General features: G+C 55.9%; 1 protein-coding gene across 1 annotated transcript in view; it reads right to left on the bottom strand.

Annotated features, from left to right (window-relative positions):
• Window positions 1-10,929: 10,929 nt before the first annotated feature.
• Window positions 10,930-27,862, bottom strand: part of BAHCC1 (BAH domain and coiled-coil containing 1) — an 84,075-nt gene continuing 67,142 nt past the window's right edge. Inside the window, 14 exon segments of the mRNA XM_029056742.2 lie at window positions 10,930-12,096; window positions 13,320-13,556; window positions 14,391-15,508; window positions 16,311-16,484; window positions 16,920-17,036; window positions 18,326-18,434; window positions 18,827-18,902; window positions 19,339-19,453; window positions 20,016-20,139; window positions 20,285-20,392; window positions 20,628-20,944; window positions 21,840-22,037; window positions 25,143-25,416; window positions 26,682-26,793. Coding sequence (XP_028912575.1) covers window positions 11,890-12,096; window positions 13,320-13,556; window positions 14,391-15,508; window positions 16,311-16,484; window positions 16,920-17,036; window positions 18,326-18,434; window positions 18,827-18,902; window positions 19,339-19,453; window positions 20,016-20,139; window positions 20,285-20,392; window positions 20,628-20,944; window positions 21,840-22,037; window positions 25,143-25,416; window positions 26,682-26,793 — 3,286 coding nt within the window. The 3' untranslated portion in view covers window positions 10,930-11,889.

The raw sequence follows: 27,862 nt of genomic DNA, 5'->3' as shown, positions 1-27,862 counted from the left end.
TCAAGTGCATTAATAATAATGTTGGTATTTGTTAAGCGCTTACTATGTGCAGAGCACTGTTCCATTACTTGGAACATTGATTGGCCCGTAGCAAGCGCTTAAATATTATTATTGGGGCTGTGGAAGGAAAACCTGAGGGCTTCTGCGGTGGGTTTAAAAAAGAACATCTGAGAGACAAGTTTTTTAGACTGTAAACCCGTTGTGGGCAGAGAATATGCCTCTTGTCACCCAAGCGCTTAGTACAGCGCTCTGCACACAGTAAGCGCTCAATAAATACATTTGAATAAATGGGAAGAGAGGAGATGGTTTAAGGAGAATTTTCCCAGCTTCCTTCCTGCTGGCCAGAAAATCCACAGCTGTGCTAGGCGATAGGGTTTTGTTCCAGATAACCCGGCTCCGCCGCTTGTCTGTTGTGTGACCTTGCAAGTTATTTAACTTCTCCGGTCCTCGGTTACCTCATCTGTGAAAGGGGGGGAGCTTATTTTTACTCCTGGGCTTAGTACAGTATCTGGTACAATAATAATAATAATAATAATTGGGATATTTGTTAAGCGTTTACTATGTGCCAGGCACTGTTTGAAGCCTGGGGTGGAGGCAAGCAAAAATTGGGTTGGACGCAGTCCCTGTCCCACGTATGGCTTACGGTCTTCGTCCCCATTTGACAGATGAGGGAACTGAGGCCCAGAGAAGTGAAGGGACTTGCTCAAGGTCACACAGCAGACAAGAGGCGGAATTAGAACCCATGACCTTCTGGCTCCCAGGCCCGGGCTCTACCCGCCTCGCCATGCTGCCTCCCCAATATGGGAGTTGAGGGGGAGAGGGGGCATACATTTATTAAGCACTTAACAAATCCTAGAACAGTACTCAGCGTTTAGAATAGTGCTTGGCACGTAGTAAGCGCTTAACAAACACCATCATTATTATTATGACTGTTATGCTTAGTACACTGAAATACCATCATTAGACTGTAAGCCCGTCAAAGGGCAGGGACTGTCTCTTTCTGCTACCGATTTCTACATTCCAAGCGCTTAGTACAGGGCTCTGCACATAGTAAGCGCTCAATAAATACTATTGAATGAATGACTCATTATCATTACTAATAATTGTTATCATTATTACTACTACAGGAGCATACTGTTATTCGTAGTAATAATTATTAATTCATTCAATCGAATAGAGCTCTTATTGCATGCAGAGTACTGTATTAAGCGCTCCGGAGAGGAGTATTATAAGGGTATTATAATAGTATAATATATTATAAGTATTATAATAGTATTGATTAGGCTGCGAGCCCGTCATTGGGCAGGGATGGCCTCTCTCTGTTGCCGAATTGTCCATTTCAAGCGCCTAGTACAGCGCTCCGCACGTACTTATTGAGCGCTTACTACGAACGAATGAATGAATAAGGGGAGGGCGAAGGGGTTAACGGCGCCGGCGTGGCGAGAACAAAAGGGCCCCCGCGCCGGCCAATCGGAGCCGGGCGTCGCCAGCCGACACCTTCCTATTGGTGGAGACGGGACCAATGACGCGGCGGGGCTGGGAGCTCCGCTCCACCCCACGTGGGGAACGGAGGCCCGGCTCTCGGGTTGTCCGATGACGTAATGGGGAGAAGTGGGCGGGGCGAAGGCGCATTGTCCTGGCGCGCGGCGGAGGGAGCGGCGCGCGCGCAGCCCCTCGCGCTCGGCCCTCGCGCCCTTCGCCCTCCAGCGCGGGAAAAGCCGCGCTTCCCTCCCGCCCCTCCCCCCCCCCCCCCCGCCTCTCCTCACGAGGCCTAATCATCACCATCATCCACATGCGACCCGTTATTAATAATAAAAATCATAAATAATAATGATGATGCTATTTGTTAAGCGCTTACCATGTGCCAAGCCCTGTTCTAAGCGCTGGGGAAGATACAAGGTCATCAGGTGACCTTCCCTGTGCCTCAGTTCCCTCATCTGTAAAATGGAGATTAATTGTGAGCCTCACGTAGGACAACCCCATATCTCCCCCAGCGCTTAGAACAGTGCTCGGCACATAGTAAGTGCTTAACAAATACCAACATTATCGTTATTATCAGGTTGTCCCCCGTGGGGCTCACAGTCTTCAACCCCGTTTTCCAGATGAGGTCACTGAGGCCCAGAGAAGTCAAGTGACTGGCCCAAAGTCACACAGCAGACGGGATTAGAACCCACGATGCCCGACTCCCAGGCCTGATCTCTTGCCACTAAGACATGACTCTCCCTAGTAGGACTAGTGGCCTAGTGGGCAGAGCCGGGGCCTGGGAGTCAGATGGACCTGGGTTCTAATGGCTCCACTGGTCCGCTGGGTGACCTTGGGCTAGTCACTTCCCTGCCCTGGGCCCATCGGGAAAATGGGGATGAAGACTGGGAGCCCCATGTGGGACAGGGGCTGTGTCCAACCCCATTTGCTTATATCCACCCCAGTGCTTAGTACAGTGTCCAGCACGTTGAAAGCGCTTACCAAACCCCACAATTATTACTTGCTTTATGTATAGCAAGTGCCCAACCAGTGCCACGATTGGTCTGCACACAGTAAGCGCTCAATAAATACGATTGAATGAATAGTTTAGACTCTGAGCCCCATGTGGGACAAGGACTGTGTTTGATCTTCGCCAAAACCTCATTCATTCATCCCCCATTGCTTGGCACATAGTAAGTGCTTAGCAAGTACCACGATCATTACTGTTATTAGGGAGAAAAATGGCTCTGCAGCCATCGAAGCTGCACCACTCAGAGAGAAGGTGGAGTAGAGCTAGCAAATTCTATGTCCTGCAGCTGTTTACCTTTTCTAATAATTATTCATAATAATTGTGGTATTAAGTGCTTACTCTGTGTCCAGCACTGTACTAAGCATTGGTGTAGAACGTAGTATGGCCTAGTGGATAGAGCCCGGGCCTGGGAGTCAGGATGACCTGGGTTTATTCCTTCATTCCATCGTATTTATTGAGCACTTAGTACAGAGCACTGGACTAAGCGCTTGGAAAGTACAATTGGGCAATAGAGACGATCCCTACCCAACAATGGGCGCACAGTCTAGAAGGGGGGAGACAGATAACAAAACAAGTAGATGGGCATCAATAGCATCAAAATAAATCAAATTATACATATATATCATATATATATATCAATAAAATAGAATAATGAATATGCACAAATATACACAAGTGCGGGTTCTAGTACTGGCTGTATCTGCTGGGTGACCTTGGGCAAGTCGCTTCACTTCGGCCTTTAGTTCCCTCATCTGTAAAATGGGGATGGAGACTGGGAGCCCCACGTGGGATGACCCGACAAGCTTGTGTATCTCCCCCAGTGCTTAGAACAGTGCTTGGCACTTAAATACCATCAATTACTATTGTTATTACCCCCAGGTATTGAATCCCCATTTTGCTGGTGAGGGAAGGGAGGCACCGAGAAATGTCTCAGTAGGTAAATGGCAGAGCCAGGATTAAGAACCCAGGCCCTCCGATGCCCAGGCCGGTGCGCCTTGCTCAAGGCCCCGCTGCTTCTCATGCCTCAGTTTCAGCCTTTGTAAAATGGGATTAATGATAGATCATTTCCCCCCCAAGGCCTATCGGAGGGGAATTAAATGAAAATGAACTGTGAAGCTCTTTGCCGTGAATGCGCTATTCACTATTAAACTGGTGATAACCTCTTTACAAGTTCTGGGTGGGGAATTATACTCTACTATCTGACATATATAATCTTCTATTCCTTATTACATCCTCCTATTTGAAGCAGCGTGGCCTAGTGGAAGTAGCCCCGGCCTGGGAGCCGGAGGACCTGGGTTCTAAACCGGGCCCTGCCACTTGAAGGCTGTGTGACCTTGGGCAAGTTACTTCACTTCTCTGTGCCTCAGTTCTCTCCTCTGTAAAGTTCCGCCAAGGGACAGGGACCATATCTAAATATCGCCTTTGAATTCTTTCCCTATTGCTCGGTACAGTGCTCTGCACCCAATAAGCACTTACAAAATGCCATTATTAAGCTGGTGTGGCTTAGCGGAGAGAGCCCGGGCTTGAGAGTCAGAGGTCGTGAGTTCTAATCCCGGCTCTGCCACTTGTCAGCCGGGTGACTTCGGACATGTCACTTCGCTTCTCTGGGCCTCAGTGACCACCTCTGTAAAAATGGGGATGAAGACTGTGAGCCCCACCTGGGACAACCCGGTGACCTTGTAACTACCCCAGAGCTTAGAACAGTGCTTGGCACATAGTAAGCACTTGACAAATACCATTATTTTTATTATTATTATTAGATGAGCCGCTTCGGTATTTTTGGCACAGTCCATGAGTTACCTTCCTGACTCCCATCAGCTACGCTTTCAACTTGCTCTCCCGGTCCTCTCTCTGGACTTTGGGAAGCGAAGCACCTACCCTCATCCCACAATCCCAAACTCCGTCCCAGAGGTCTCCCCGAGAAGAGCGCCGTCGTGTCCTTCTCTGGAAAATGGCCAAATCACGAGGCCCCCTCCATCCTGGAGCAGAGTTCGCGGCCGAAGCATCCCCTGTTGAAAAATCTAATTATCCCGTCTTTTGCAAAGGCTCTCGACGGCCCCCGAGTTCTCTTCTCTGGCCTCCGAGTCTGCTTTTCATAAGTGGAAACACATTTTCTGACCCAGAGCGAGATCTTCAAGGCTTTTTAAGACTCGGGAATCAAAAGGATCGTTTGAAACGTTTCTTTTCAGCTCTGGCTGACCCTTGGCCTGTGCCCTGCCCCAAGCCTCTTCCGTGTCTTTGGGGGTAGACCCCAGACCTATTTCCTTCAAAGACCAGCCTCTGTGAAACCCCTGGGTTTAGGGCCAGAGGTTTCTCCCCGTATTTAGATCCTCACTGTTGCAGTTTTTCTATTTCTTATCTATTTTTTGGGGGCGGGCGGCTGGAAATAGTCTGGAGCTCATTTTCTCAGCTAAGATCCACTTTCTACTTATGGAGAAACCCCCTTCCTCCCCATCCAGATCCCACCTTTTCTGCTCTGGTTGCCACGTGGCAAGGTGAAACGCAGCGTGGCCCAATGGAAAGAGCCCGGGCGTCGGAGGACCTGGGTTCTAATCCCGCTCGGCCACATAATAATACTAACGATAATAATAATGGTATTTGGCAAGTGCTTCCTACGTGCCAAGCACTGGCATAGATACAAGGTAATCAAGTTGGACACAGTCCCTGTCCCACATGAGACTCACAGTCTTCATCCCCATTTTACAGATGCGGGAACTGAGGTACACTTGTGTGTTGGGTGGCCTTGGGTGAGTCACTTCACTTCTCTGGGCCTCGATCATCTCCTCTGGAAAATGGGGACTGTGGGCCCCGTGTGGGCCGGGGACTGTATCCAACCTGACTTGCTTGGATTCACCCCAGCGATTAGAACAGTGCCTGGGAAGTAGTAAGCGCTGAACAAATGCCACAATTATTATTATTATTATTCGCTACTATTTTTTCCACCTGAGTTAGTGGGGAGGGAGAGGAGCTGCTGATCCAATAAGGAAAATCCCACCGGGGGATTTGACGCATTAACAGAACAATAAACGGACACATTCACAGTTCCCGCATCTGTTGCCGACTTGTACATTCCAAGCGCTTAGTACAGTGCTCTGCACAGAGTAAGCGCTCAATAAATACTATTGAATGAAAAATACTATTGAATGAATTCCCTGCCCACAGTGAGCTGAGAGTGTAGCGGGGGAGACGGACATTAATAGAAGGGAGAACCCGTGTTGAATCCCTATTTAAAGATGAGGAAACAGAAGCCCAGAGAAACTCAGTGACTTGTCCAAGGTCACTCAGCAGGCGAGGGGCGGAGCGGGGGATCCGAACCCACATCCTCCGACTCGCAGGCTCCCGTCCTTTCGGCTAGGCCTCCAGCTGCTTCTCATCCAAACGAGGGAAGCTTTTGTCTTTGTGCCCGTTTTCTTCTTCTCCCATTCCCGCCTTCCATTTTCTCCATCATCTCTGCATCGCTTTTCCCCAGCCTCGCCCAAGGCTGCGAGGGGACAGTGGGGCGATTGAAGACCACCCTCTGGCCTCGGCCCCCCGCCTCATTATAGAGAGCTGCCCCGGTCCTTGGGATGGAACAATTAAAATCCCCGGGCCCCAATTGGTTTGTGGGGTATTAAAAACTAATTGCCATCAGCCCCGGCTGTCATTTCTACCTGATAAAACATCACTTTTATCGATCTCTCTCACCCAATGCTATCATTTATCTTGCCTCAACATTTCACATAATGGCTCGTTCGTCTTGATCAAAGTACAGGTTGGGTTTTTTTCTTTAACCCCTCCTGCTCCAAAAACTCTCCCTCCCCGAGTCTTACTCCGCTCCCCAATTGTACACCTCATCTTTTCCCAGAATCCTTTTTTTCCCATGTTTTCCCCAGTGCTCAGCACATAGTGGGCGCTTAATAATAATAACGATGATGGTATTTAAGCGCTCAATATGTGCCTAGCACTGTTCTAAGCGCTGGGGGAGATACAGGATTATGAGGTTGTCCCAGGGGGGCTCACGGTCTTCATCCCCCCATTTTGCAGATGAGGTCACTGAGGCACAGGGAAGTGAAGTGACCGCACAAGGTCACATAGCAGACAAGCGGCGGAACCGGGATTAGAACCCATGACGTCTGACCCCCAAGCCAGGGCTCTTGCCACGGAACCGGGCTGCTTCTTTCAATGAATATTATGGTAATTATTACTCTATCTACCGTGACCTATCAGATTGAATTAATTCAGTAGAGAAGCAGTGTAGTCTAGTGGATAGAGCCCAGGCTTAGATAAGTCCCTTCACTTTTCTGCACCTCAGTTCCCTCATCTGTAAAATGGGGATGAAGAGTGTGAGCCCCACGTGGGACGGGGACCGTGTCCAACCTGATCACCTCGTATCTACCCCGGCGCTTAGTACAGTGCCCGGCACATAGTAAATGCTTAACAGATACCATAAAATATTAATAGTAGCGAGTGCTTATTATGTGCCAAGCACTTCTTGAGCAGGGAACCTGGCTACCCACTCTGTATTGCCCTCTCCCATGCGTTCAGTACAGTGTTCCATCCAGAGGCAATGCTCAATAAATATTGATTGTTCGCTTGAGCGCTTAGAACGGTACTCTGCATATGCTGTCATCCAGAAATACATTGATCGACACTCTCCCGAGCGCCTAGCCCAATGTCCCGCACAAGTAAGCGCTCGATAAGTACCGTCGATGGACACTCACACTTAGTGCAGCGCTCTGCCCGCGGTAAACGCTCGATAAATACTATCGATTTGGTCGAGTGATTGGCAAAGACGTCGACAACACTTTCTCTCTGTGTCGTGGGATGTGTATTTCCTGCTCCAGACTTCCCTAGATCCCAAGTCAGGTTGTCCCAATGTGAGCGAGGGAAATGAAAATTCTGGGATTCAGTCCAACCCAGGGGGAATCATCTCTTCGCAATCGATGGGAGGGCGCGTTTCGGGGAAATAGGGCTCCTACGTGGGCATTTATTCGGAGGCATCTGTACACCCTTTGCATTCGGCGTACACCCTCGGGCCGGGTGCATCGGAAGAGCAGACGAGCTGGACAATGTTTCATATATTTATTCATAAGCCAAGTTATCAATAAAAAAATTTAATACTAAAATGCCTTTACATAGAGTTTGCTGTTCTCATAAAACCTTTGTTGTGTTTTCATTTTTTTCTTTTTTTTTTTTTTAGTGTTTACATTGAAAAAAAACTCCAACCATCATCATATACTTTACACATTTACAATAATTTTCACGACATTTAACCACGGTTAGAAAGGGAAGGGAACACACGGCATTTATACAAAAAAAAGGGGGGGGGGGAAGAAAAGGAAAACGGAAAACGCGACACGAGGGACAGAAAAATTTTTTTTCTCTCTCTCTTTTTTTCAGTATTTGGGGTTTTTAAAATAGCTTTAGATTCTACTTCCAGCCAACAAAGCCGTCCTCATCTTTTCATCAAACTGGTTTTTTGTTGGTTTTTTTTCTTCAGTTGATATAGCCTAAGTTTTCTCGCCTCAAGGAGCCCTGTCTTTTTGTCTCTTGCCGACCGAAGGGGAAATCCACAGTTGGCAAAATATTGCACTCACACCGAGACAGAACAGAATCGGATACCAGGGTGTGTCCCAAACTGGGGAAGGGGGTGACCCGAAAATAAATAAAACATTCCTCCCCATCCCAAGCTTTCTACCGTGTCCTTGGAGCTAGTGACGCCCACCCGGAAAGCGGAGACGGGAATACCTACGGATCAGATTGCAGCACCTTGGACTTTTTATTCTGGAGGGAGCGGGGCCAAGTGGAGAGCAGCAGGGAATGTCTCTGTCGTACTCTCGTCCTCTCCTGAGCGCCTAGTTCAATGCTTCGCACGCGGTCGGTGCTCGATAAATACGATTGAATGAAGGGATGCGTGAATACGAGGTCAGATGCGCCTGACCTTTTGGGACCAAGCAAGAGAGCTTAGTACAGCATTCTGCACGCTCCATAAATGCCACTGATCGATTAAGTACGTGACGGCCACGGGCTCGAAGGTTCGGCCATTTTCTGGGCTGATTCCAGAGATTTTGAATCTCTTCCCTGGGGTCTCTCTGGGAAATGGAAAAAGCTGCTCCTTGTAGTCATCGGCTCAATCAAACCCTGCCCCCAGGAAGCAGTGAATTGATTTTTCTGGGGAGGAGGCGGCCTCTCCTTGCCCCTCTGAACCAGAACAGACCCCACAGAAGATGTCGCTAAAAATCTGTCTCGAGGGATGCCCATTACTGGTCATCACCGCTGACCCCACCGGGGGGGTTTCCTTGGGCCGAAAAAAGGCCAAGCAGCAGAGCGGCCCAGTGGGTAGAGCCCGGGCCTGGGAGTCGCAAGGCCCCGGGTTTTCATCCCGGCTCCGCCGCTTGTCTGCTGGGTGACCTTGGACCGCTCACTTCACCTCTTTGTGCCTCAGCGACCTCATCTCTAAAATGGGGAGTAAGACCGTGAGCCCCGTGTGGGACAGGGACTGTGCCCAACCTGATTGGTTTGTATCTACCCCAGCGCTTAGGAAAGCGCCTGGCACGTAGTAAGCGCTTACTAATACCATAAAAAAGAAAAGGTCGGCGGGCGGGGGGAATCTCTTTTTTCTCCATTTGATCGGACAGATATCGGTGGGAGAACGAAGGAGACCTGCAGCCCTCTAATTTCCTGTTAAAAGGCACCAGGCCCATCACAGCATAGACAACCTCCCTATCCAGAATAGCAAAGCCCTCTGGGCCTCGTGCCCTACGCCCTTGGGCATTAACCTTTGACCTGCCCTCCCCCCCAAGTTTCCCCCAGAGCTGACTGAAAGTTTCCCGAGGGGCAGTGCGGCCTAGTGGAAGGATCCCAGCCTGGGAGTCGGGAGACCCGAATCCTCATCCCCGCCTTGAGACCTCGGGCAGGTCGCTTCACTTCTCCGGGTCTCCATCTCCTCTCCTGACGAACAGGAATTAATCGCCTGTCCTCCCCTCCTTCTTAAGACAGCGAGACGGGGACTGTGGCCGACTTACTCAATTTCTATCCGTCTACCCCGGCGCTTAGAACAGTGCTCGGCACAGAGTGAGCGCTCAACCAGTGCCATAACGAACGATAAGGTGCCAGGGAACCGCAGATGCCTATATTCCAACCTGCCTTCCTGCTTCGGCTTCCCTGATTTTCCCGCACCTCACACGGAGAGCAGAGGACGAGGAACCGGAAGGCGAAAGCAAAGATAGCCCGGGGACGGGCCGACGCGACCGGACTCCCGAGGATGCGTCTTAATGGACACGGCCCGGGCGTCAGAAGGACCTGGGTTCTAATCCCGGCTCCACCTGTCGTCTGCCGTGCGACCGTGGGCCAGTCGCTTCCCTTCCTCTGGGTCTCAGCGACCTCATCTAACGGGGCTTGAGACGCTGAGGCCCAGGTGGGACCCGGGCCGTGTCCAACCCGCTTAGCTTGTATCTACCCCAGCGCTCGGTCCAGTGCCTGACGCCTAGTAAGCGCTTAACGAATACCGTAAAAACAAACAAAAAAGCTGAGGTTGATTGTCCACTAACATGGGCTCCCGTCTGGCCGGTTGGGCCGGGGGAGGGTTTCGAGCGAGTCCAGGGCCACGGGGGGATGCCTGGCCACTTAGACCCTCCCCCCAAAAGAGCCCAGAGAGATGAGGAAGGTAGAAGGGGGTGTTTTCTTGGCTCCATGAGGAAAGATGCTTTGGTTTGCTTTCACTTTTACGTTTTTCGCAGCTCCAGAGCGTCTAACCAATTGCAAATATTTTAGGGGCTGACTTGAGCTGGGACTGTCACTTTCCATCAGAGAAACCCCCTTCGGTCCCGGGAGGGACGAGACCCCCCCCCCCCCCAACCCCAGACCCCCTTAAACCGGGGTCACCCCCAAAAAAGAGCTAAAAAGGAAGGAACCAACAGAACCAGCTGAGTTTCCCCAGAACCGAGGTATCGTTGGCAATCGTCATCACAGTTCTCTAGTAGAGGTCCTGGCTTTAACGAACGTACGAGAGAGAGAGAGTTGGATCGGGAAGGGGTTGGGGGGTTCCCGACTGAGCTAATTGGCGGGGTTGGGGCACATCCCCCCCGTATAAACATTTGACCCCTTGACACCCCACAACCGGCTAGGTAAGGATTCTAATTCCCAGCGGCCTTGAATGAGTAAGAGTGTCGACTCCCGGAAAACCTGGGTGATCCAGGAGAAGAAAAAAAGGGGGTGGTGGTGGAGAAATTAAATCTTTCCTCGCTGCTGCTACTTTTCTTTCTTTTCTAGGTGGGGAGGAAGGGGATTTGTCACTTTTTTAAATTTTCTTTCTCTTTTCAAACAGAGGTAAGATATTTCGACTCCACCCAGACGCCGGGTTTGTCTGATTCCCCGACCTTTGGAATAATTTAGAATATTATCGATGAGAGCGACTCACACCCTCTACAGTAATTGATTAGGGGGGGACCCAAAAGTCAAATGAAACCCTCATGCGACGGAGACAGAGAAAAGGAAGGGGACCCTCATGTGCTTTCCCGTTTTCTACCCAGTTCCAGAAGGAGGTTTTAAGAACACTTCACCGGCCCCCTCTCCCACTGACCCAAGTGCTGTTTTTTGATTTTTTTTTCGGTTTTTTTTTTTTTTTTTTTTTTTTACAGAAATACCCAGTCCTGGATCCCAGCTAGGCTGAGGAAAACAGTGCATTTTCAAAGGAAAAAAAAAAAACCCAGCCCACCCCCAAACCCCTAATCCCTCCCGCCTCACACACGCTTGCAGTAACAAAACAAAAACAAACCAAAAAAACCCCTTTTTTTCCATTTGTTTTTTTTTCCATAAAACTTCCCCGAAGAAATACAATATTTACACGAAGAAATAAATAGACAATACACCTGATTTCTGGTTTCCCTGGTGGGAGACAGTCAGAGGTACTAGGAAAATATGGCTTGAATTCTAATCTCTCAAAGAACTGGCGATCCAGGGGAGGAGGGAGGAGATGAGCACGAAATGGGGTTTGGGTTGGGAGATGGGGGTGCTGGGTTCTGAAGCCAAAGAGATCTCTCTTTCCAGGGAAAATTCAAACAAACAAACAAACGCACGCACACCAAAGAAAAACCCAACCGAACAGACATCCGGACGAACGAAAAAAAGCCTGAATCTTGCTGTGATGGGTTTTTGCATATTTACTCAGACTCCGCCTCACCTGTGGAGAAGGTCCTGACCGGGGAAGGGGGGAAAGGGGAAGGGGCTCCTGGGCGAGACGGGGCCCTATGCCCGTCTCGCGGGCTCTGCCCTGGCCGGATTCCGTCGTGCCAACCTCTCGCGGGCTGCTGGGAAGGGCACGAGTCCTTTGAGCGGAGAACGGAACGGGGTTTTCAAGTTTTCACTGACTGGGGGGACCGGGGAGGGCCGAGGTTCGGACCACGTGCCCGGGCGGGGGTTCAGCAGAGGATGGGCACCCCGTCGGCGGTGACCAGTCGCCCCGTGGTGGGGTCGTAGGTGCCCGCCAGGTAGTAGAGCTCTTGGCGGTCCTGGTGTTTCTTGCTCCTGGCCATCTGCTCGTACTGGTCTCGCCCCACGACCTGGCATTTGTGGGAGATGGTCTGGACGTCGTTCTCGTCCTCGTGGCACGACTGGTACAGCGCGTTCTGCCCGAGGAGGGAAGGCGGCAGGGTCGGCCGGGGGAGGGGACCGCGTCCGCCTCGCCGCCGACCCCCTCGCCCACGTCCCGCCTCTGGCCCGCCACGCCTTCCCTCCTCAGATCCCCCCCTCCTTCGAAGCCTTTTCGAAGGTCCGTCTCCTCCCAGGGGCCTTCCCTGACTTAAGCCTCCCTCTCCTCTTCTCCCACTCCCTTCCGTGTCGTCCTCACTCGCTCCCTTTCAGCGTGGCTCAGTGGAAAGAGCACGGGCTTTGGAGTCAGGGCTCATGAGTTCGAATCCCAGCTCTGCCACTTGTCGGCTGTGTGACTGTGGGCGAGTCACTTAACTTCTCTGTGCCTCAGTTCCCTCATCTGTAAAATGGGGATGAAGACTGTGAGCCCCACGTGGGACGACCCGATTCCCCTATGTCTACCCCAGCGCTTAGAACAGTGCTCGGCACATAGTAAGCGCTTAACAAATACCAACATTATTATTATCCCCCCTCAGCCCCACACCGCTTAGGTCCACATCTGTCATTTCTTTCTTTCTAATCATGTCCGTCTCCGCCTCTAGACTCTCAGCTCGTTGTGGGCGGGGAATGCGTCTATTTCTGGTTGTATCGTCCTCTTCCCAAGCGCTCAGTACGGTGCCCTGCACACTGTAAGCACTCGATAAAGACGACTGAATACACTGGAACAATAAAGACACAATCTCCGTCCACAAAGAGAGGGGGAGGCAGACATTAAAATCGCTATATTTGAGGAACGTACACGAGTGCTGTGATATGTACATGAGTGCAGATCTGGATCTGTGTCCTTTGGGCGTTTGATATTCCCCGCCCCCCCCCACAGCGCTCACGTCCGGATCGATAAATTATTTATCCGTATTGACGTCTGCCTCCCCTTCTAGACTCGTCGTGGGCGGGGGAATGTGTCAACCGACTGGGTCTCACTGTCCTCTCCCGAGCACTCAGTACGGCGCGCTGCACGTAGCAAGCACTCGATAAATGCGTGACTGAAATGCAGCTTCCGCTGGGGTGGAGCTTTGGTAACGGGCTAAACGGCATCGCCGTCTAGCCTCACCGGGTCCCGTCCGCCCCCGGAGCGCCCCCGCCTTCCGACCCATCCCTCCGGACCCGATTTCGATTCCCGGGATGGAAACTAACGAAGCCCCCGCCCGTCACCCACTCCCTGCCCCGAAGGGACCCGGGGCGGTGGGGGAGACCGGCTCACCTTCCCGTCGCTCTGCCGTTTCCCCAGCCTGGTCTCCTCGGGGTGATAGAACCACTTGACCTTGACCACCATATTGCTCCCCCAGGATTCCCACATGCTCTCGATGCGGCCGATGTAGGGCAGGTTGGGCCTTCCGGCCGACAGGAAGACGGCGCACTCTCCAACGTGAAGCGTCTCCTTCCCGCGCACGATGGCCTTATAGAACAGCTTCCTGGCCTTCCCCTTGACGCCCCGCCTCTGCGGAGACAGGCGGGATGGGGAGGGGGCGGGAGACGGAGAGACCACGGGACGGTCAGCGCGGCGGGCGGGAGGGCTACGCGGAGAGGGGCAGGGGGCCGGGGACGCAGCGTGGCTGGGAGTCACTGTTCTAAGCGCTAGGTTAATTGATGAATTCTGGTATTTGTTAAGCATGGCCTAGCGGATAGACCCCGGGCCTGGGAGTCACTGTTCTAAGCGCTACGCTAATTAGTTAATTCTGGTATTTGTTAAGCATGGCCTAGTGGCAAAAGCCCGGGCTTGGGAGTCAGAGGACGTGGCTCCCGGCTCCGCCGCCTGTCTGCCGCGTGACCTTGGGCAAACCACTTAGCTTCTCTGTGCCTCAGTTCCCCCATCTGAAAAATGGGGATGAAGACCGTGAGCCCCACGTGGGACAACCTGATGACCTCGGATCTACCCCCACGCTTAGAAGAGTGCTCGGCCCTTGGGACGCGCTTAACGGGTGCCATCGTTATTACTGCTGTGGGCCGGGCCCTGTAGTAAGCGCCGGGGTGAATCCAAGCAAATGGCGTTGGACACGATCCCTGTCCGACGTGGGGCTCGCGGTCTTAATCCCCATTCTACAGGGGGGAAACTGAGGCCCAGGGAAACGAAGCGATTTTTTAATAAATTTCTCCCCCCGAAAAGTCACACAGCAGACAAGTGGCAGAGCCGGGATGAGAAGCCGCAAGCTTCTGACAGGCCGGGGCTCCGTCAGCTAGGCCCCGCTGTTTCTCAGCGCTCGGGAGCGGGCCTGGCGCGTCCCGGACGCCGCGCGGAGAAAGCGGGGGGCGGGGGCGGGCGGCCAGCTCGTACCTGAGTAGGGTTGCCCAGCCACTTCCACAGCTGCTGGGCCGGCAGGAAGGGGGAGATCTTTGGCCGATTTTCCACGGAGGGCAGCCGCTGCCGTCGGGAAAGCTCTTTGGCTTTGGAGAAGCTCAGGGGCTCCTTGCGCTTCAGTTTGCCCTTGCCGTCGGCCGCGGCCGCCTTGGCCAGGAAGCAGCGCCCCGGGCCCCCTTTGGCCCTCAGGGCCTCGGGGCCGGCCAGCAGGGCGGGCACCGGGTGGGTGAGGCAGGTCTGGAGCAGGAGGGCGGAGGCCTCGTCCTCCGAGCTGTAGGACGAGTCCTCGTTGTCCGACGAGCAGAGGCTGGAGGTGGACACGGAGCCGGACGAGGAGGACGAGGAGGACACGGACGAGGAGGAGGAGCCGGACAGGTGGCCGAGGAAGCGGGAGGGCCCGTTGGCGGCCAGCTGGTCCCCGTCCTCGTCCGAGTAGGAGCTGTGGCAGTCGCTGTCGCAGTGCAGGGCGTAGTCGTGGCCGGCGAACTTCCTCAGGGCCAGCCCCATGGGCATCGGGTGGACCGGGGGCCGGCCCTTCTTCTCCTTGCCCACCAGGCCCGGGTGGGGGTAGCCGGGGGCGGCCGAGGGGCGGCCCAGCTTGGGCCCGAAGTCCCTGTCGCTCATGAGCAGGGCCTTGCAGTTCTTGTTCTTGGGCGAGGTGACCCCTTCGTGGTCCAGTTTGACCAGGAACTCCCCCCCGGCCACCCCCGCCTTCCGCCTCCCGGCCTTCTCCGCCTCCTTCTTGGCCCTGAGGAGCCTGTGGGCGCCGCCGGGGAGCGCCAGCCCCGTGCCGCCCGCGAAGGGGGCGTAGGAGCTGGCCAGGCTGCTGAAGGAGTCGGCGCCGAAGCCGTTGCCGAAGACGGGGGCGGGCAGGGGGTGGACGGGGAAGAGGGGCTCCCGGGCCCGGAGCTTCTTGGAGCTGCCGTTGAGCTGGAAGACGTTCTGCAGGAGGCCCGTGCCCTTGGCGGCCGCTTTCCGCTTGGTCTGGGCCACGGCCGACCAGCTGAGCAGGGGGCCGCCCCGCCGCCCCAGGAAGTGATTCGTCACCACGGCCCCCGGCGTCTTGGCGCCCGAGGTCAGCGCCTCCGCTTTGCCTGCGGGGCGGGAGAAGAGGCCCGTCGGGGCGGTGCCCTCTCCCCCCGCCCCCTGCTTGGCACCCCCTCTGCCCGGCATCCCCCCCCCCCGGGTACCCTTTGACCTCCGCCCCACTGGCGCCCACCCGCTCTGCCCACAGAGCCAGGCGGGGGTCTGAATGCCAACCGGGAGCCCGTCGGCGGCCGGGGAACGTGTCTGTCGCATCGTCCTCTCCCGAGCGCTCGGCAGAGCGCGCTGCCCGCAGTAAGCGCCAAGGCCCCTCTCCTCCCAGCGGCCTTCCCTGACTGCACCTTCCTTTCCTCTTCTCCCGCTCCCTTCTGCGTCGCCCCGGCTGGCTCCCTCTATTCCTCCCCTCTCTCTCCCTGCCCCGGGGCGCTTATGTCCACATCCGTCTTTTCCTTATTTCCCTTCATGTCCGTCTCCCCCTCTAGACTGGGACCTCGCTGTGGGCACGGAATGAGTCTGTTTATTGTCGCGTCGTCCTCTCCCAAGCGCTCAGTACAGTGCTCCGCCCACAGTAAGCGCTCAATAAATGTGAATGAACGAGGACAAGACGACCCAGACCTCCCACTTGCCTTGACGGGCACACCTCCTCCTGGAGGGCTTCCCCGATTAAGCTCTCTCCAGCCCCATGGCCCGCTGGTGGCCCCCCTTTTTTTTTGCCTTAACTTTTGACCCCCGCCCCACCCCCTTCTCCCAGAGAGACGACTCCCCCTCCACGCTGACGCCCCGATGTACGTTGTTCACCCACCCCGGACCCGGTGACTCGCCGCCCCCCCGGCCCGGCCCCCCGCCAAGTACCAGCTTTCTCCTTGGCGATGGGCTTCTTCCCCAAGTTCTTGGGGGGCTCGGGCCCGTCCCGGATCTCGGGGGACAACCGGGGGGCCGCCTCGCCGGGGGGAGGGGCGTCGCTGGGGGGCCTCTTGTTTCTACGGCAACTGCCGGAAATCAGCAGGGCCGGGGAGGGGTCCATGCCTGGAAACGAAGCCACCGTCATCATCCCAGCGCTCGGTAAGGTGCAGCGTTATCGGATACGATCCCTGCCTTCGAGGAGCTTGTAACCTACTGTGTGCAGAGCTCTGTACTAAGCACCTCCCTTCTAGACTGTGAGCCCACGGTGGGCGGGGATTGGCTCTAACTGTACTTTGCAAGCGCTCAGTACAGCGCTCTGCACACAGTAAGCGCTTAACCGACACCATAATGTTGTTAGGTAAGCTCGATGTCGGCGGGGAATGTGTCTACGAACTCTGTTCTTTCCTCTCCCGCACGCTTAGCCCAGTGCTGTGCTCACGGGAAGCGCTCGATAAATCCGACTGATCGGCTGGTCTCCGGGGGGAGATTTTCCCGCCGTCTGACTCCAGAATGGGGGTTGGGAAAAGCGGGGGGGGGGGGGGGGGAAGGGGAACTCACACGGGATCTTGAAGTCCGGAGGCAGCAGGCGGATATCAGAAACGGAGATGTGCCCCGTGTCTCCGTCGTCAAACTCAATGACCACCGAATCCAGGTCGTCTTCGCTGCCGGAAGCACCTGGAGGGGCCGAGGGGGAAGGGGTAAATAACGACTCATTCGTTCCGTCGTATTTACTGGGCGCTCACTGTGTGCGGAGCGCTGTACTCAGCGCTTGGGAGAGGGCCAGAGACCGACGAGCCGACTCGTTCCTCGCCCGCAACGAGCTCACGGCCTAGAGAAACGGCGCGGCGCAGCGGAAAGAGCCCGGGCCGGGGAGTAGGAGATGGTGGGTTCGAATCCCGGCCCTGCCACTTGGCAGCTGTGTGACTTTGGGCAAGTCGCTTAGTTTCTCCGGGCCTCAGTGACTTCATCTGGAAAACGGGGACTAAGACTGTGAGTCCATGAAGGACAACACCACTTGTCAGCTGTGTGACTGTGGGCAAGTCACTTAACTTCTCTGTGCCTCAGTTACCTCATCTGTAAAATGGGATTAAGACTGTGAGCCCCACGTGGGACATCCTGATTCCCCTGTGTCTACCCCAGCGCTTAGAACAGTGCTTGGCACATAGTAAGCGCTTAACAAATACCAACATTATTATTATTAACCTGATTACTTGGTAGCTCCCCCAGTGCTTAGAACAGTGCCTGGCACCTAGTCAGCGTTTAGAAAATACCATTAATTATTATGTGGGACTGGAACTGTGTCCAACCGGATGACCTTAAATCTACGTCAGCGCTTAGAAGAGTGCTCGGCGCCTAGTAAGCGCTTAACAGATATCATTATTATAACTATTATTATGTGGGACAGGGACTGTGTCCAACCGAATGACCTTAAATCTACGTCAGCGCTTAGAACGGTGCCCGGCACTTAGCGTTAACAAATGGCATCGTTATTAATTTAGAGGGGGAGACGGACATTAATATAAATAAATAAATGACAGTTACGCATATAGGTGCTGTGGGGCTGGATGAATGGAGAGATAAGAATAATAGTACATCACATCAATAATAATAATGAAGCAGTGCGGTCCAATGGGTAGAGCATGGGCCTGGGAGTCGGGGGGGACCCGGGTTCTAATCCCGACCCCGCCGTTTGTCTGCTGTGTGACCGTGGACCAGTCACCTGGCTTCTCTGGGCCTCGGTTCCCTCATCTGTAAAATGGGGGTGGACACTGAGCGCCTTATGTGGTACAGGGACGCTGTCCAATCCGATTATCTTGTTTTCCATCCCAATGCTTAGAACAGAACAGTGCTTACCCCAAACCCATGCTCTTTCCCCTAGGCCTCACTGCTTCTCTCTCCCTCCAGCCCAGTCCCTGGATCAAGGCGGGGGTGTCTCCCGGTTCGGGGGAGCCCCCTCCCCTCACCTCTGACGACGTTGCCGGGGTAGAGGCAGCAGGACTTCTGACTCCAGTAGGCACAGACTCGAGTTCCGGGGGGGAGGAAGCGGCTCGACTGGGGTCTGATGTCAAGGACCTGGAGGGGCGAACGAAGAGGTCGTCCGTTCAATCGCTCGATCCTATCGAGCGCTTACCGTGCGCAGAGCGCTGGACTCAGCCCTTGGGAGAGTCCAAAACGACCATAAACCGACACGCTCTGCCCACAGCGAGCTGACAGCCGAGAAGCAGGGAGAGGGGCGTCGATACAAATGAACAAGACGATTTAGACGACACTATCGTTGCATCGGACTCTCCCGAGCTCTCAGTCCACTGATCCGCGCGCGGTAAGCGCTCAATAAATACGATCCAACGGGTGGAGAGTCTTCCCCGGCTGTGTCTGGGGAGGACGGGGCGGTCGGCGGAGACCCGGGCCAACGGCATTCTGGAACGGGGGGAGCGACGGGATGTTTTTCCGGGAAGGGGACTCACCGCTTCCTGCAGCAGCTGCTCCAGGGAGTAGGTTTTCTGCCAATGTCCTCTCTCCCCCTCGATGACGATGGTGTAGCTGGAGGTGGGGATCGGAACGAGCGCATTGTAAGGGAGCGGGCCGACGGGGCGGCCTCGTCTCCCCTGCTCTCCCGGAGCTCGTTCGGTGCCCTGCTCGTGCGGCGCGAGCTCCTCGAGGGCCGCCGCTGCCTCGACCGTCCCCCGGGAGCGGTCGGTCATTAGCTCCTCCATGTGGGCGGGGAAGGCGTCTGCTTATTGATGCACTGTACTCTCCCGAGCGCTTAGTACAGTGCTCCGCCCACGATAAGCGCTTAGTAAATACGATGGAATGAATGGACGCGGGTCCTTGGGACTCCCAGGCATGGGCTCTCTCGGCTAGGTTACGCCGCTTCCCCCTCTTCCTCGGATCCCTGCTCTCTCCATCCCCCCAAACATCCCCAAATGTCTCTCCCCCCAACTGTCTCTCCCCCAATCGTCTCTCCCCTGTCTCTCACATGTCGGGAGGCTGCAGGGCCTTGACGCTGCCGGCGTAGAGAAGGCAATCTTCCTTTGGAATGAGGACGTGCAAACCATCCTGCAGGTCTTCCTTGTGGATGGTGCACGACTGAGCTGCAAAGCAAAGAGGGGGTCCTCGGTCACTCTGGGAGTACCACCCCCCGCCCGCCCCCCGATCCCGAGAACTGGGGCGCCTCAAGGCCCGAGATGCACCCCAACAGGAAGGTGTCAGCGAGCTCGTCGGCCCGTTTAAGAAAACTAAATCCGCCACCCGACGGAGGCCCCACGCGTATCGGCTACGTAGACCCTCCCCCTCGGGTCCCCCCCGCCCCTCACCCCACGGGCTGCGGCTTTTCCCCACAGCCCCTCACGGCTCCCCCTTCCCTGGATGATGATAATACTGATTGTGGCTTTTTTTTTAAAGCGCTTACTACGTGCCAGGTACTGAACTAAGCGCTGGGGTGGATCCAGGCCAGTCGGGGTAGACACGGTCCCTGCGTGCCCCCATTTTCCAGACGAGGCAACTGAGGCCCAGAGGAAGCCAAGCGAGTTGCCCAACGTCGCGGAGCAGGCGAGTGGCGGAACCCAGGTCCTTCTGACTCCCGGGCCCGGGGTCTACCCACTCTGCCGGGGTGGGGGCGGCGGGGGTTCCCCGAGATCCGGCCTGGGGCCTCACCGTGGACTGAGGCCTGTTCCCCGCTGGCTTCCTCCTCCTCCGAGAAGCTGCTGTTGTCATCGAACTCGAAATCGTCCTCCACGGCGAAGCTCTCCAGCAGCCGGCTCACCGCACGACCTTTGCCCTGGGGGGGGGGGGTCGCTGGGGTCAGATTCCCCAAGGGCCTCCTTTGGGGGCTGGGGGGTGGGGGTGGGACTGGATCTCCCCCCTCCCCAAGCCCAGGATTCGGGGTAGAACAGTCTCCCACGGGAGGGAGGCTGAAGGCCTACCTGCTTGCTGACGGCTTTGCCCTTCACTTTGGCCAGCTTCTTCCCCTTTCCCAGGATGCTCTTGGCATTTCGGGGCGACAGGGTGATGGAGAGAGCCCCGTTCTTCCGCTGTCGGGGGCGAGGGTGAGGGGGGACCCGGCGTCAGGATCGAACCCCGCTCCTCCGAGCCCACCCCGGGGGGAGGACCCGCGTGGACACCACCACCGGTGGCCCGGGACGCCAGACCTGGACGGGGCCCCGTCGCCCCCTGACCTTCGGGAGAGCGGGGGGCCGGGGAGGGGAGCGGTTGGGGGTGGGGGTCCCTCCTCTGGCTTCCCACGCCCTTTTCCAGAATCCTCCTCACCCTCAAGGCGGACTGCAGGACTTTGCTTTTCCTGGTGGCTTTCTTCAGGCGCTCGCTGGCCATCTTCCCGCTCTCCTCCCGTGAGGTAAAGGCTCGGGCCTGGCCGAGGAGGGGGTGACCCCCGGCCGGGCCGGACTCGGGGCCCAGGGGCTGCTGTAGGCCGCACCTCGTCTTCCCCTTCAGCTTCTTTTTCCCTTCGCAGACCCCCGGGCGCCTGAGCAGGGCGGCCTGTTCCAAACGCCCCGCCTCCACCCCGGGCCTGGCCGGACGTCTCTTGATCTTGACCTCCCCCTCGGGGCTGGAGATCCGGCACGAGCCTGAGGAGAGGGGAATGGAGAGGATGAGCGGGGAATCTGTCGAGCCCCGGGTCGGGCCCCGGCCCCGTCTAGAGGGGGAATGGATCCCCATCTTACGGAGGAGGAAACCGAGGCCCGGAGAAGCGAAGCGACAGGCCCGAGGTCTCGCAGCAGGTGAGGGGACGACCCGGGTTTTCTAAAGCGCTCGCTCTACGCCAAGCACTGAGGTGGATGCAAGATGATGGGATCGGGACACAGTTCCTGCTCCATGTGAGAGAGCGGGAGCTGGGGAGACAGAGGTAGTGGGTTCTAATCCAGGCTCCGCCACTGGTCAGCTGAGTGAATTTGGGCAAATCACTTCACTTCTCTGGGCCTCGGTTACCTCATCTGGAAAATGGGGATGAAGACTGCGAGCCCCCACGTGGGGCAGCCTAATTACCTTATATCTACCCTAGGGCACCTAGGAAGTACTTAACAAACACCATTACTTTTTATTCCGAGTGGGAAGGAGCACAGGTATTATTTTTTTCCACAGTATTCGTTAAGCGCTTACTAAGTGCCAGGCACCGGACTGCCTAGCTAATCAGGTTGGAGACACTCCCTGCCCCACGTGGAGCTCGCAGTCTCCATCCCCACTTTACAGATGGGGGAAACCGAGGACCAGAGAAACGACTTGCCCAAGGTCTCCCAGCGGACAAGTGGGCCTAGAACCCGGGTCCTTCTGACTCGCAGGCCCGGGCCCTGTCCACGCCCATTTTACAGATGAGGGAACCGAGGACCAGAGAAGTGAAGCGACTTGCCCAGGGTCACACGGCGGGCAAGAGGCGGAGCCGGGGTGAGACGCCCAGGCCCGGGCTCGCTTTCGGACCCCGCGCGGAGACGAGGCCCAGCCTGGCCTCCCCGCCTCCTCCGTTACCTAGCAAGCCCTGCCTCTCCTTCTTCTTCTTGGCCTTCTGGTTGGCTTCCATCTTGACCACTGAGGACGGGGAGGGTCCCAGCTTGGCGGCGTTGGGGCCCGGGTGGAGGAGGGGCCCGGGGTCCTTCGGCGGGGGCTTCTTGCCGAGGAGACCCTCGCTGTCTTCGCTGTCCTCCTCCTCCCCAGCCCGGTCGCTGCCTGGGATGGGAGAGATGAGGGTTTGTAAGTTGCCGTGTCCACCGACTATTAATGATGATAATGATAATGACGGTATTTGTTAAACGCTAATTACATTAATTCAGTCGTACTTATTGAGTGCTCACTGTGTGCAAAGCACTGGGCTACATGCTTGGGAGAGGACAACATAGCAAGCAACAGACACTTTCCTGCCCATAACGAGCTCCCAGTCTAGAGGGGAAGACGGACGTTAATATAAATAGATAAATCACAGATATATACATGATACAGATATATACATGATACAGGTATATACATATATAATAATAATAATGATGGTATTGGTTGAGCGCTTACTATGTGCCAAGCACTGTTCTAAGCGCTGGGGTAGATACAAGGTTATCCAGTTGTCCCACGTGAGGCTCACGGTCTTCATCTCCATTTTACAGATGAGGGACCGGAGGCACCAAGAAGTGAAGTGACTTGCCCCAGGTCACAGAGCTGATGAGTTGGCGGAGCCGGGATTAGAACCCACATCCTCTGACTCCCAAGCCCGGGCTCTTTCCACTAAACCACGCATATATGCATAATCTATACTATATGCCAAGCACTGTTCTAAGCACTGGGGTAGATCTAAGTTAGGTTGGACACAGTCCCTGTCCCACGTTGGGGCTCACACTCTTCATCCCCATTTTGCAGATGAGGCAACTGAGGCCCGGAGAAGTGAAGTGACTTGCTCAAGTTCACACGGGAGGCCCGTGGCGGAGCCGGGATTGGAACCCAGGTCCTTCTGACGTCCAGCTCCGCGTTCTAGCCCCTAAGTCACTCTCGCTCTGTACTCTCCCAAGCCCACAAGAGGCACTCAATAAATACCACTGGCTGATGACTTGGGGGGGAGTGAGTGGCCTCCGTTCAGAGTGTTTGTCTCCCCTCTCGACTCTGTCTCTCCCCCACTGTGGGAAGGGAATGGATCTCTTCATTGTTACACTGTACTCTTCCAAGCGTTTAGTACAGGGCTTTGCCCACAGTAAGCGCTCGGGCCTGGGAGTCAGAAGGACCTGGGTTCTAATCCCGGATTGGCCACTTTTCTGCTGTGTGACCCTGGGGAAGTCACTTCTCTGGGCCTCAGTGATCTCATCTGGAAAATGGGGATTGAGACTGGGAGCCCCACGTGGGACAGGCCCTGTGTCCAACATGATTTGCTTCTATCTACTCCAGCGCTTAGTACGGGACCTGGCACCTAGTAAGCGCTTAACGAATACCACGGTTATTATTACTATTGTACGCTTTCTTTTTTTTTCTCCCGCTCCCACCGAAGAGGCGTGCTGAGGCTGCTTAAACTGGCCCCCGTTTAACCGTGAGCTCCTTAAGGGCGGGGATTGCCCAAGCGCTCAGCCCAGTGCTCTGCACACAGCAGCCTGTCACGGCTCCTCAAGGGGAAGGATCGCGTCCACGAGCTCCGTGGCGCTGGACTCTCCCGAGGCTTAAACCGGTGCTCGGCCCTCAGGAGGGTCTCACGGAGTACCAATGAATGAACAAAGGAAGGCGGGAGGATGGATGGATGCTGCGGAGAAGGGGACGGCAGCTCCTACCCAGAGTATTTCCTCTTTCCTGTTTCCTGCTTCCTCTCCTCCGGACGCCTCCCCCACTGCCCCCCTTGCGTCGACAACCTCCTTTTGTTGTTTCGGCGAGAGGTCTTGAGGGTGGACAGGGGGATGAGGAAAGAGAGGAAGCGTCTATTTTCCCAGCCTTGTGTTTCTAGGGGTTCCCCCCCGCCCCCCCCCCCCTCGGGCCGATAAGACGTATTATCCCGCAGGTCGCTGGGTCAGACCCGGGTCCCCCGGCACGGAAAAGTATCCGGGCAGAGGGAAGGGCTATTTTTAAATTCTGTTTCCTCAAATCCTTTCCAAAACCCGCCCTCTCTTCCTCCCGGACTTAAGGACTCGGTTCCTCGGGGTTTGCTTCATTCATTTGTTCGTTCAGTGGGATTTATCGAGCGCTTGCGGTGTGCAAAGCACCGTACTAAGCGCTCGTTTGCATCCAAGCCCCCGTCAGTCGTATTTATTGAGCGCTTACGGTGTGCAGAGCACTGGACTAAGCGCTTGGGAGAGGACATCAGAACAGTAAACGGACACATTCCTGCCCACAAGGAGCAGACAGTCTAGAGGGGGAGACGGATGTTAATGGAAATAAATATATGACGGACGTAGACGTAAGTGGTGTGGGGGTGGAATGAATGAAGGGAGCGAGTCAGGGCGACGCAGAAGGGACTGGGAGCAGAGGAGAGGAGGGCGCAGTCAGGGAAGGCCTCTGAGAGGAGATGGGCTTTCAATAAGGCTCTGAAGGGAGGGAGAGTCTCCGTCTGTCGGATGTGAGGAGGGAAGGGCGTTCCAGGCCAGAGGCAGCCCCCCAATTCCCTTCCCCTGGGGTGGGGACCCTCGGGGGTCCGGGTGGCCAGCGACGGACCCCGGTCCCCGAGATCTGCGTGACGTCACTCGCGCGTGGGGGGCGAGGACATCCCCCGGCCACCGTTTTGTCCAAGTCCATCCGATTCGGCCGGAAGCGGCCTGAAAGGAGAACGTTTCTCGGGGGGAGCAGGGCACCCTGAGTCTCCCCCCCGCCTCCCGGATCCACGGGGTCCTCGGAGGTCATGTCGTAGGTGGGGGGTCGGGAGCCGATATTTAAACTCTGGCTCAGAAAGCGCCCAGGAACACAGGGAGAGGCTCTGTCCCAAGGGCCAGGTGGGGAGGGGGCTTCGCCCTCAGGGGGTCTCCTCACCCCCACCTCAGGCTCCGTCACCCGGGGGGTCTTTGGATATTCACATAGAGCCTGGGGACCCTCGGGCCCACCCCTTCCCGCCCCAGCTGGGTCTCCCAGCCCGGGAATTAGTAGGACCCCTTTTCTCATCCCGCCTCCTCCCCTCGTCTGCCCCGTGACCCTGGATAAGTCACTTCACTCCTCCGGGCCTCATCTGTAAAACTAAGACCGTGAGCCCCACGTGGGGCCCGGACCGCGTCCAACCCAATGGTCTCGTATCTGCCCCAGCGCTCGCTTCGGCGCCTGCCACATAGTAAGCGCTTAAGAGATACCATAAAAAATCAAAAAGGAGGCACCGGGGCTCCTCACCGGCTTCCGCTCCGCCCGCTGTGGGTTTGGCCTGGAACTCTGTGGTGTCCTTGCCGTCTCCGTCCAGTGCCGGGTATTTAGCCGCCGCCTTGGCGCTCTTGGCCCGAGATAACTTCTGGATCTGGCTGCCGGGGTTGGCTTCTTTCCGGTGGAAGGGGCTCAGCCCGCCGGGCAGTACTTTGCCCTTGACCTTCTGCTTCAGCTGGGACACCTTGTGGGCCACCTTGCAGGCCAGCTTCCTCTGGGAGCCGCTTGGCTTACAGCGCATCTTCTCCTGCCAAGCCAACACAAGGGGCCGGGTGGGCGACTCCGGGCCCACGGCGCCTTGCGGGCGGGGGGTCGGCGGGAGTCCCGCGAATGGCACCGTGGGTTGGAGAGGGAGGGAGGGGGCGGGGGAATCCGGGGGGCCCCTTGTCCCCATGCACACGTTCTTGGGGGGACGTCGGTTCCGCTGCGAGTTTTCCCGATACACATTCACTAGCCCCGGTGCTTTCTCTAATTCTGGATGAAGAAAGGGCACTGCCCGGCAGGCTAAGGGGGCGATTGGAAACTGGCAGGCCTGGCATCCCATCCCCGTCTTCTCCGCCTTGACTGTAAGCTCGCTGAGGGCGGGACACGGGTCCGCCAATTCCGTTGGAGCGGACTCTTCCCAGCGCTTATTCCAGTGCTCGGCACGCAGCGGGGGCTCGATAAATACCACCGATAGATCCGGGACCGTCCGGTCAGCCGGAGGCCCCCTGCCATCCCCCCAGCCATCCCCCGCCCGGCCCACCCGGGGCTTCGTGTGGGTGGGCGGGGAAGCCAAGAACACCCAGAAGGCCGTGGGCAGGACCACCGCTCGGCTCACCACAGGCTCTGGCTTGGCGTTTGTTTGTCTAAAGCGGGGAGGTTAGCCCGGCTCCACTTCGGCTAGCCGGGGGCAGGGGAGCCCCGGCAGCAAGGCTCAGACCCCCTCTCCACAAGACGGGGGCAGGGGGGTCCGCGGGGCGAAGCCCCCCTCGAAAAAACAGGCAACTCACAGGGTTTGGACTCAAACTGCCGCCTCACCTCCCGCCTGCCGGCATTCCTGAGATGGGCCAGAGCCGCGTGGGAAAAGCTGACCGTGTGGAGAGGGGGGATGAAGCGAAGCTTCGGTGCCAACCAGGCTGTGGCGGGACCTCGAATCTGGGCCCGGATTTCAATCGCATTTATTGAGCGCTTCCTGTTTGCAGAGCACTGGACTGAGAGCTTAGATCTGGGTGGATACGTGTCAAACGGGCTGGATGGGGGCTGGTTCAGCCCCTCCTTCTCCCCCTCTAGACTGTCAGTTTGCCGTGGGCAGGGAACGTGTCAGTTTATTGTTCTACCGTCCTCCCCCAAGCGTTTAGTCCAGTGCTCTGCACAAGGTACCCGCTCAATAAATGCGATCGAAGGGACGGAGTGTGAAGGAAAGGCCTCAAACGATTCTCGCTCCTCAGCCTTGACTGGAAGGGGGAATATGGAACCGAAGGAAAGGGCCGGGGGAGCGGTCTTGACGTTCTGGTCTGTGGGGGAGGCTACCTGAGAGTTCTTGATCCCACCGTAGACCCCCTTGTCCAACTTCCGGGTCTTCCTGGGCTCTCCTTCACTCTGCAGCTCCGCGCACAGGAGGGTCAGGCTGGCCTTGACGGATCTGGGAAAGCAAGAGAGAGAGGGAGAGTGGGCTGGGGGCCCGAGTCCACGGGGCAGTGGGGGTAACGGGTCATGGCGGCTGGGGGGGTCAGGTGGGCGCCGGGGAGAGAAAGAGGTGGAAACTGAGACGAGAGATGGGGGGAGAAGGAGAAAGGTGGAAATAGAGATGAGAGAGAAAAGGGAGAGAGAAAGAGAAGAGGTAGAAACAGAGATAAGAGATGGGGAGAGATATAGGAAAAGGGGAGAGAAGGTGATGGAAATAGAGATGGGAGACAGAGGGGGCAGAGATGGGAGAGGGAGAAAAGAGAGAGAGGTGGAACTAGAGATTGGGAAAGGGAGAAAGGAGAAAGAGGTGGAAAGAGAGATGTGAGACAAGGAGAGAGATAGGAGAGGGAGAAAGGGAGGAGAAAGAGGTAGAAATAGAGATGAGAGATGCGAAGAGGGGAGATGGGACAGGGAGAAAGGAAGAGGAAAGAGGTGGAAGTGAGACAGAGAAAAAGAGATGGGGAGAAGGCAGAGATGGGAGAGAGAGAAAGGTGAAAATAGATGAGAAACAGGGAGAGAAAGGAAAAGGGAGAAATGGACAGGGGAGGAGAGAATGAGGTAAAGGAGGATTGAGTTCGAATCCCAGCTCTGCCACTTGTCAGCTGTGTGACTGTGGGCAAGTCACTTAACTTCTCTGTGCCTCAGTTCCCTCATCTGTAAAATGGGGATTAAGACTGTGAGCCCCACGTGGGACAACCTGATTCCCCTGTGTCTACCCCAGCGCTTAGAACAGTGCTCGGCACATAGTAAGCGCTTAACAAATACCAACATTATTATTATTATTAGGATTGGCTGTGTGCTCCTTTAACACTTTATAATAACAACAATAATAATGATGGTATTTGTTAAGCGCTTACTATGTGCCAAGCACTTACTCCAGCCCCACAATACTTAAACTAAGACTCTTCTATTTCCCCCCAAAATCCTAATCTATTTTAATGTCTGCCTCCCCCCGCAGACTCTAAACTCTTTGTGGGCAGGGGTCCTGTCTACCAACTCTCCTGGACTGTACTGTCCTAAGCACT

This window comes from Ornithorhynchus anatinus, unplaced genomic scaffold (assembly GCF_004115215.2).
Source record: "Ornithorhynchus anatinus isolate Pmale09 unplaced genomic scaffold, mOrnAna1.pri.v4 scaffold_264_arrow_ctg1, whole genome shotgun sequence".
NCBI lineage: Eukaryota > Metazoa > Chordata > Mammalia > Monotremata > Ornithorhynchidae > Ornithorhynchus > Ornithorhynchus anatinus.
This window is presented reverse-complemented; position numbering and strand designations above follow the sequence as displayed.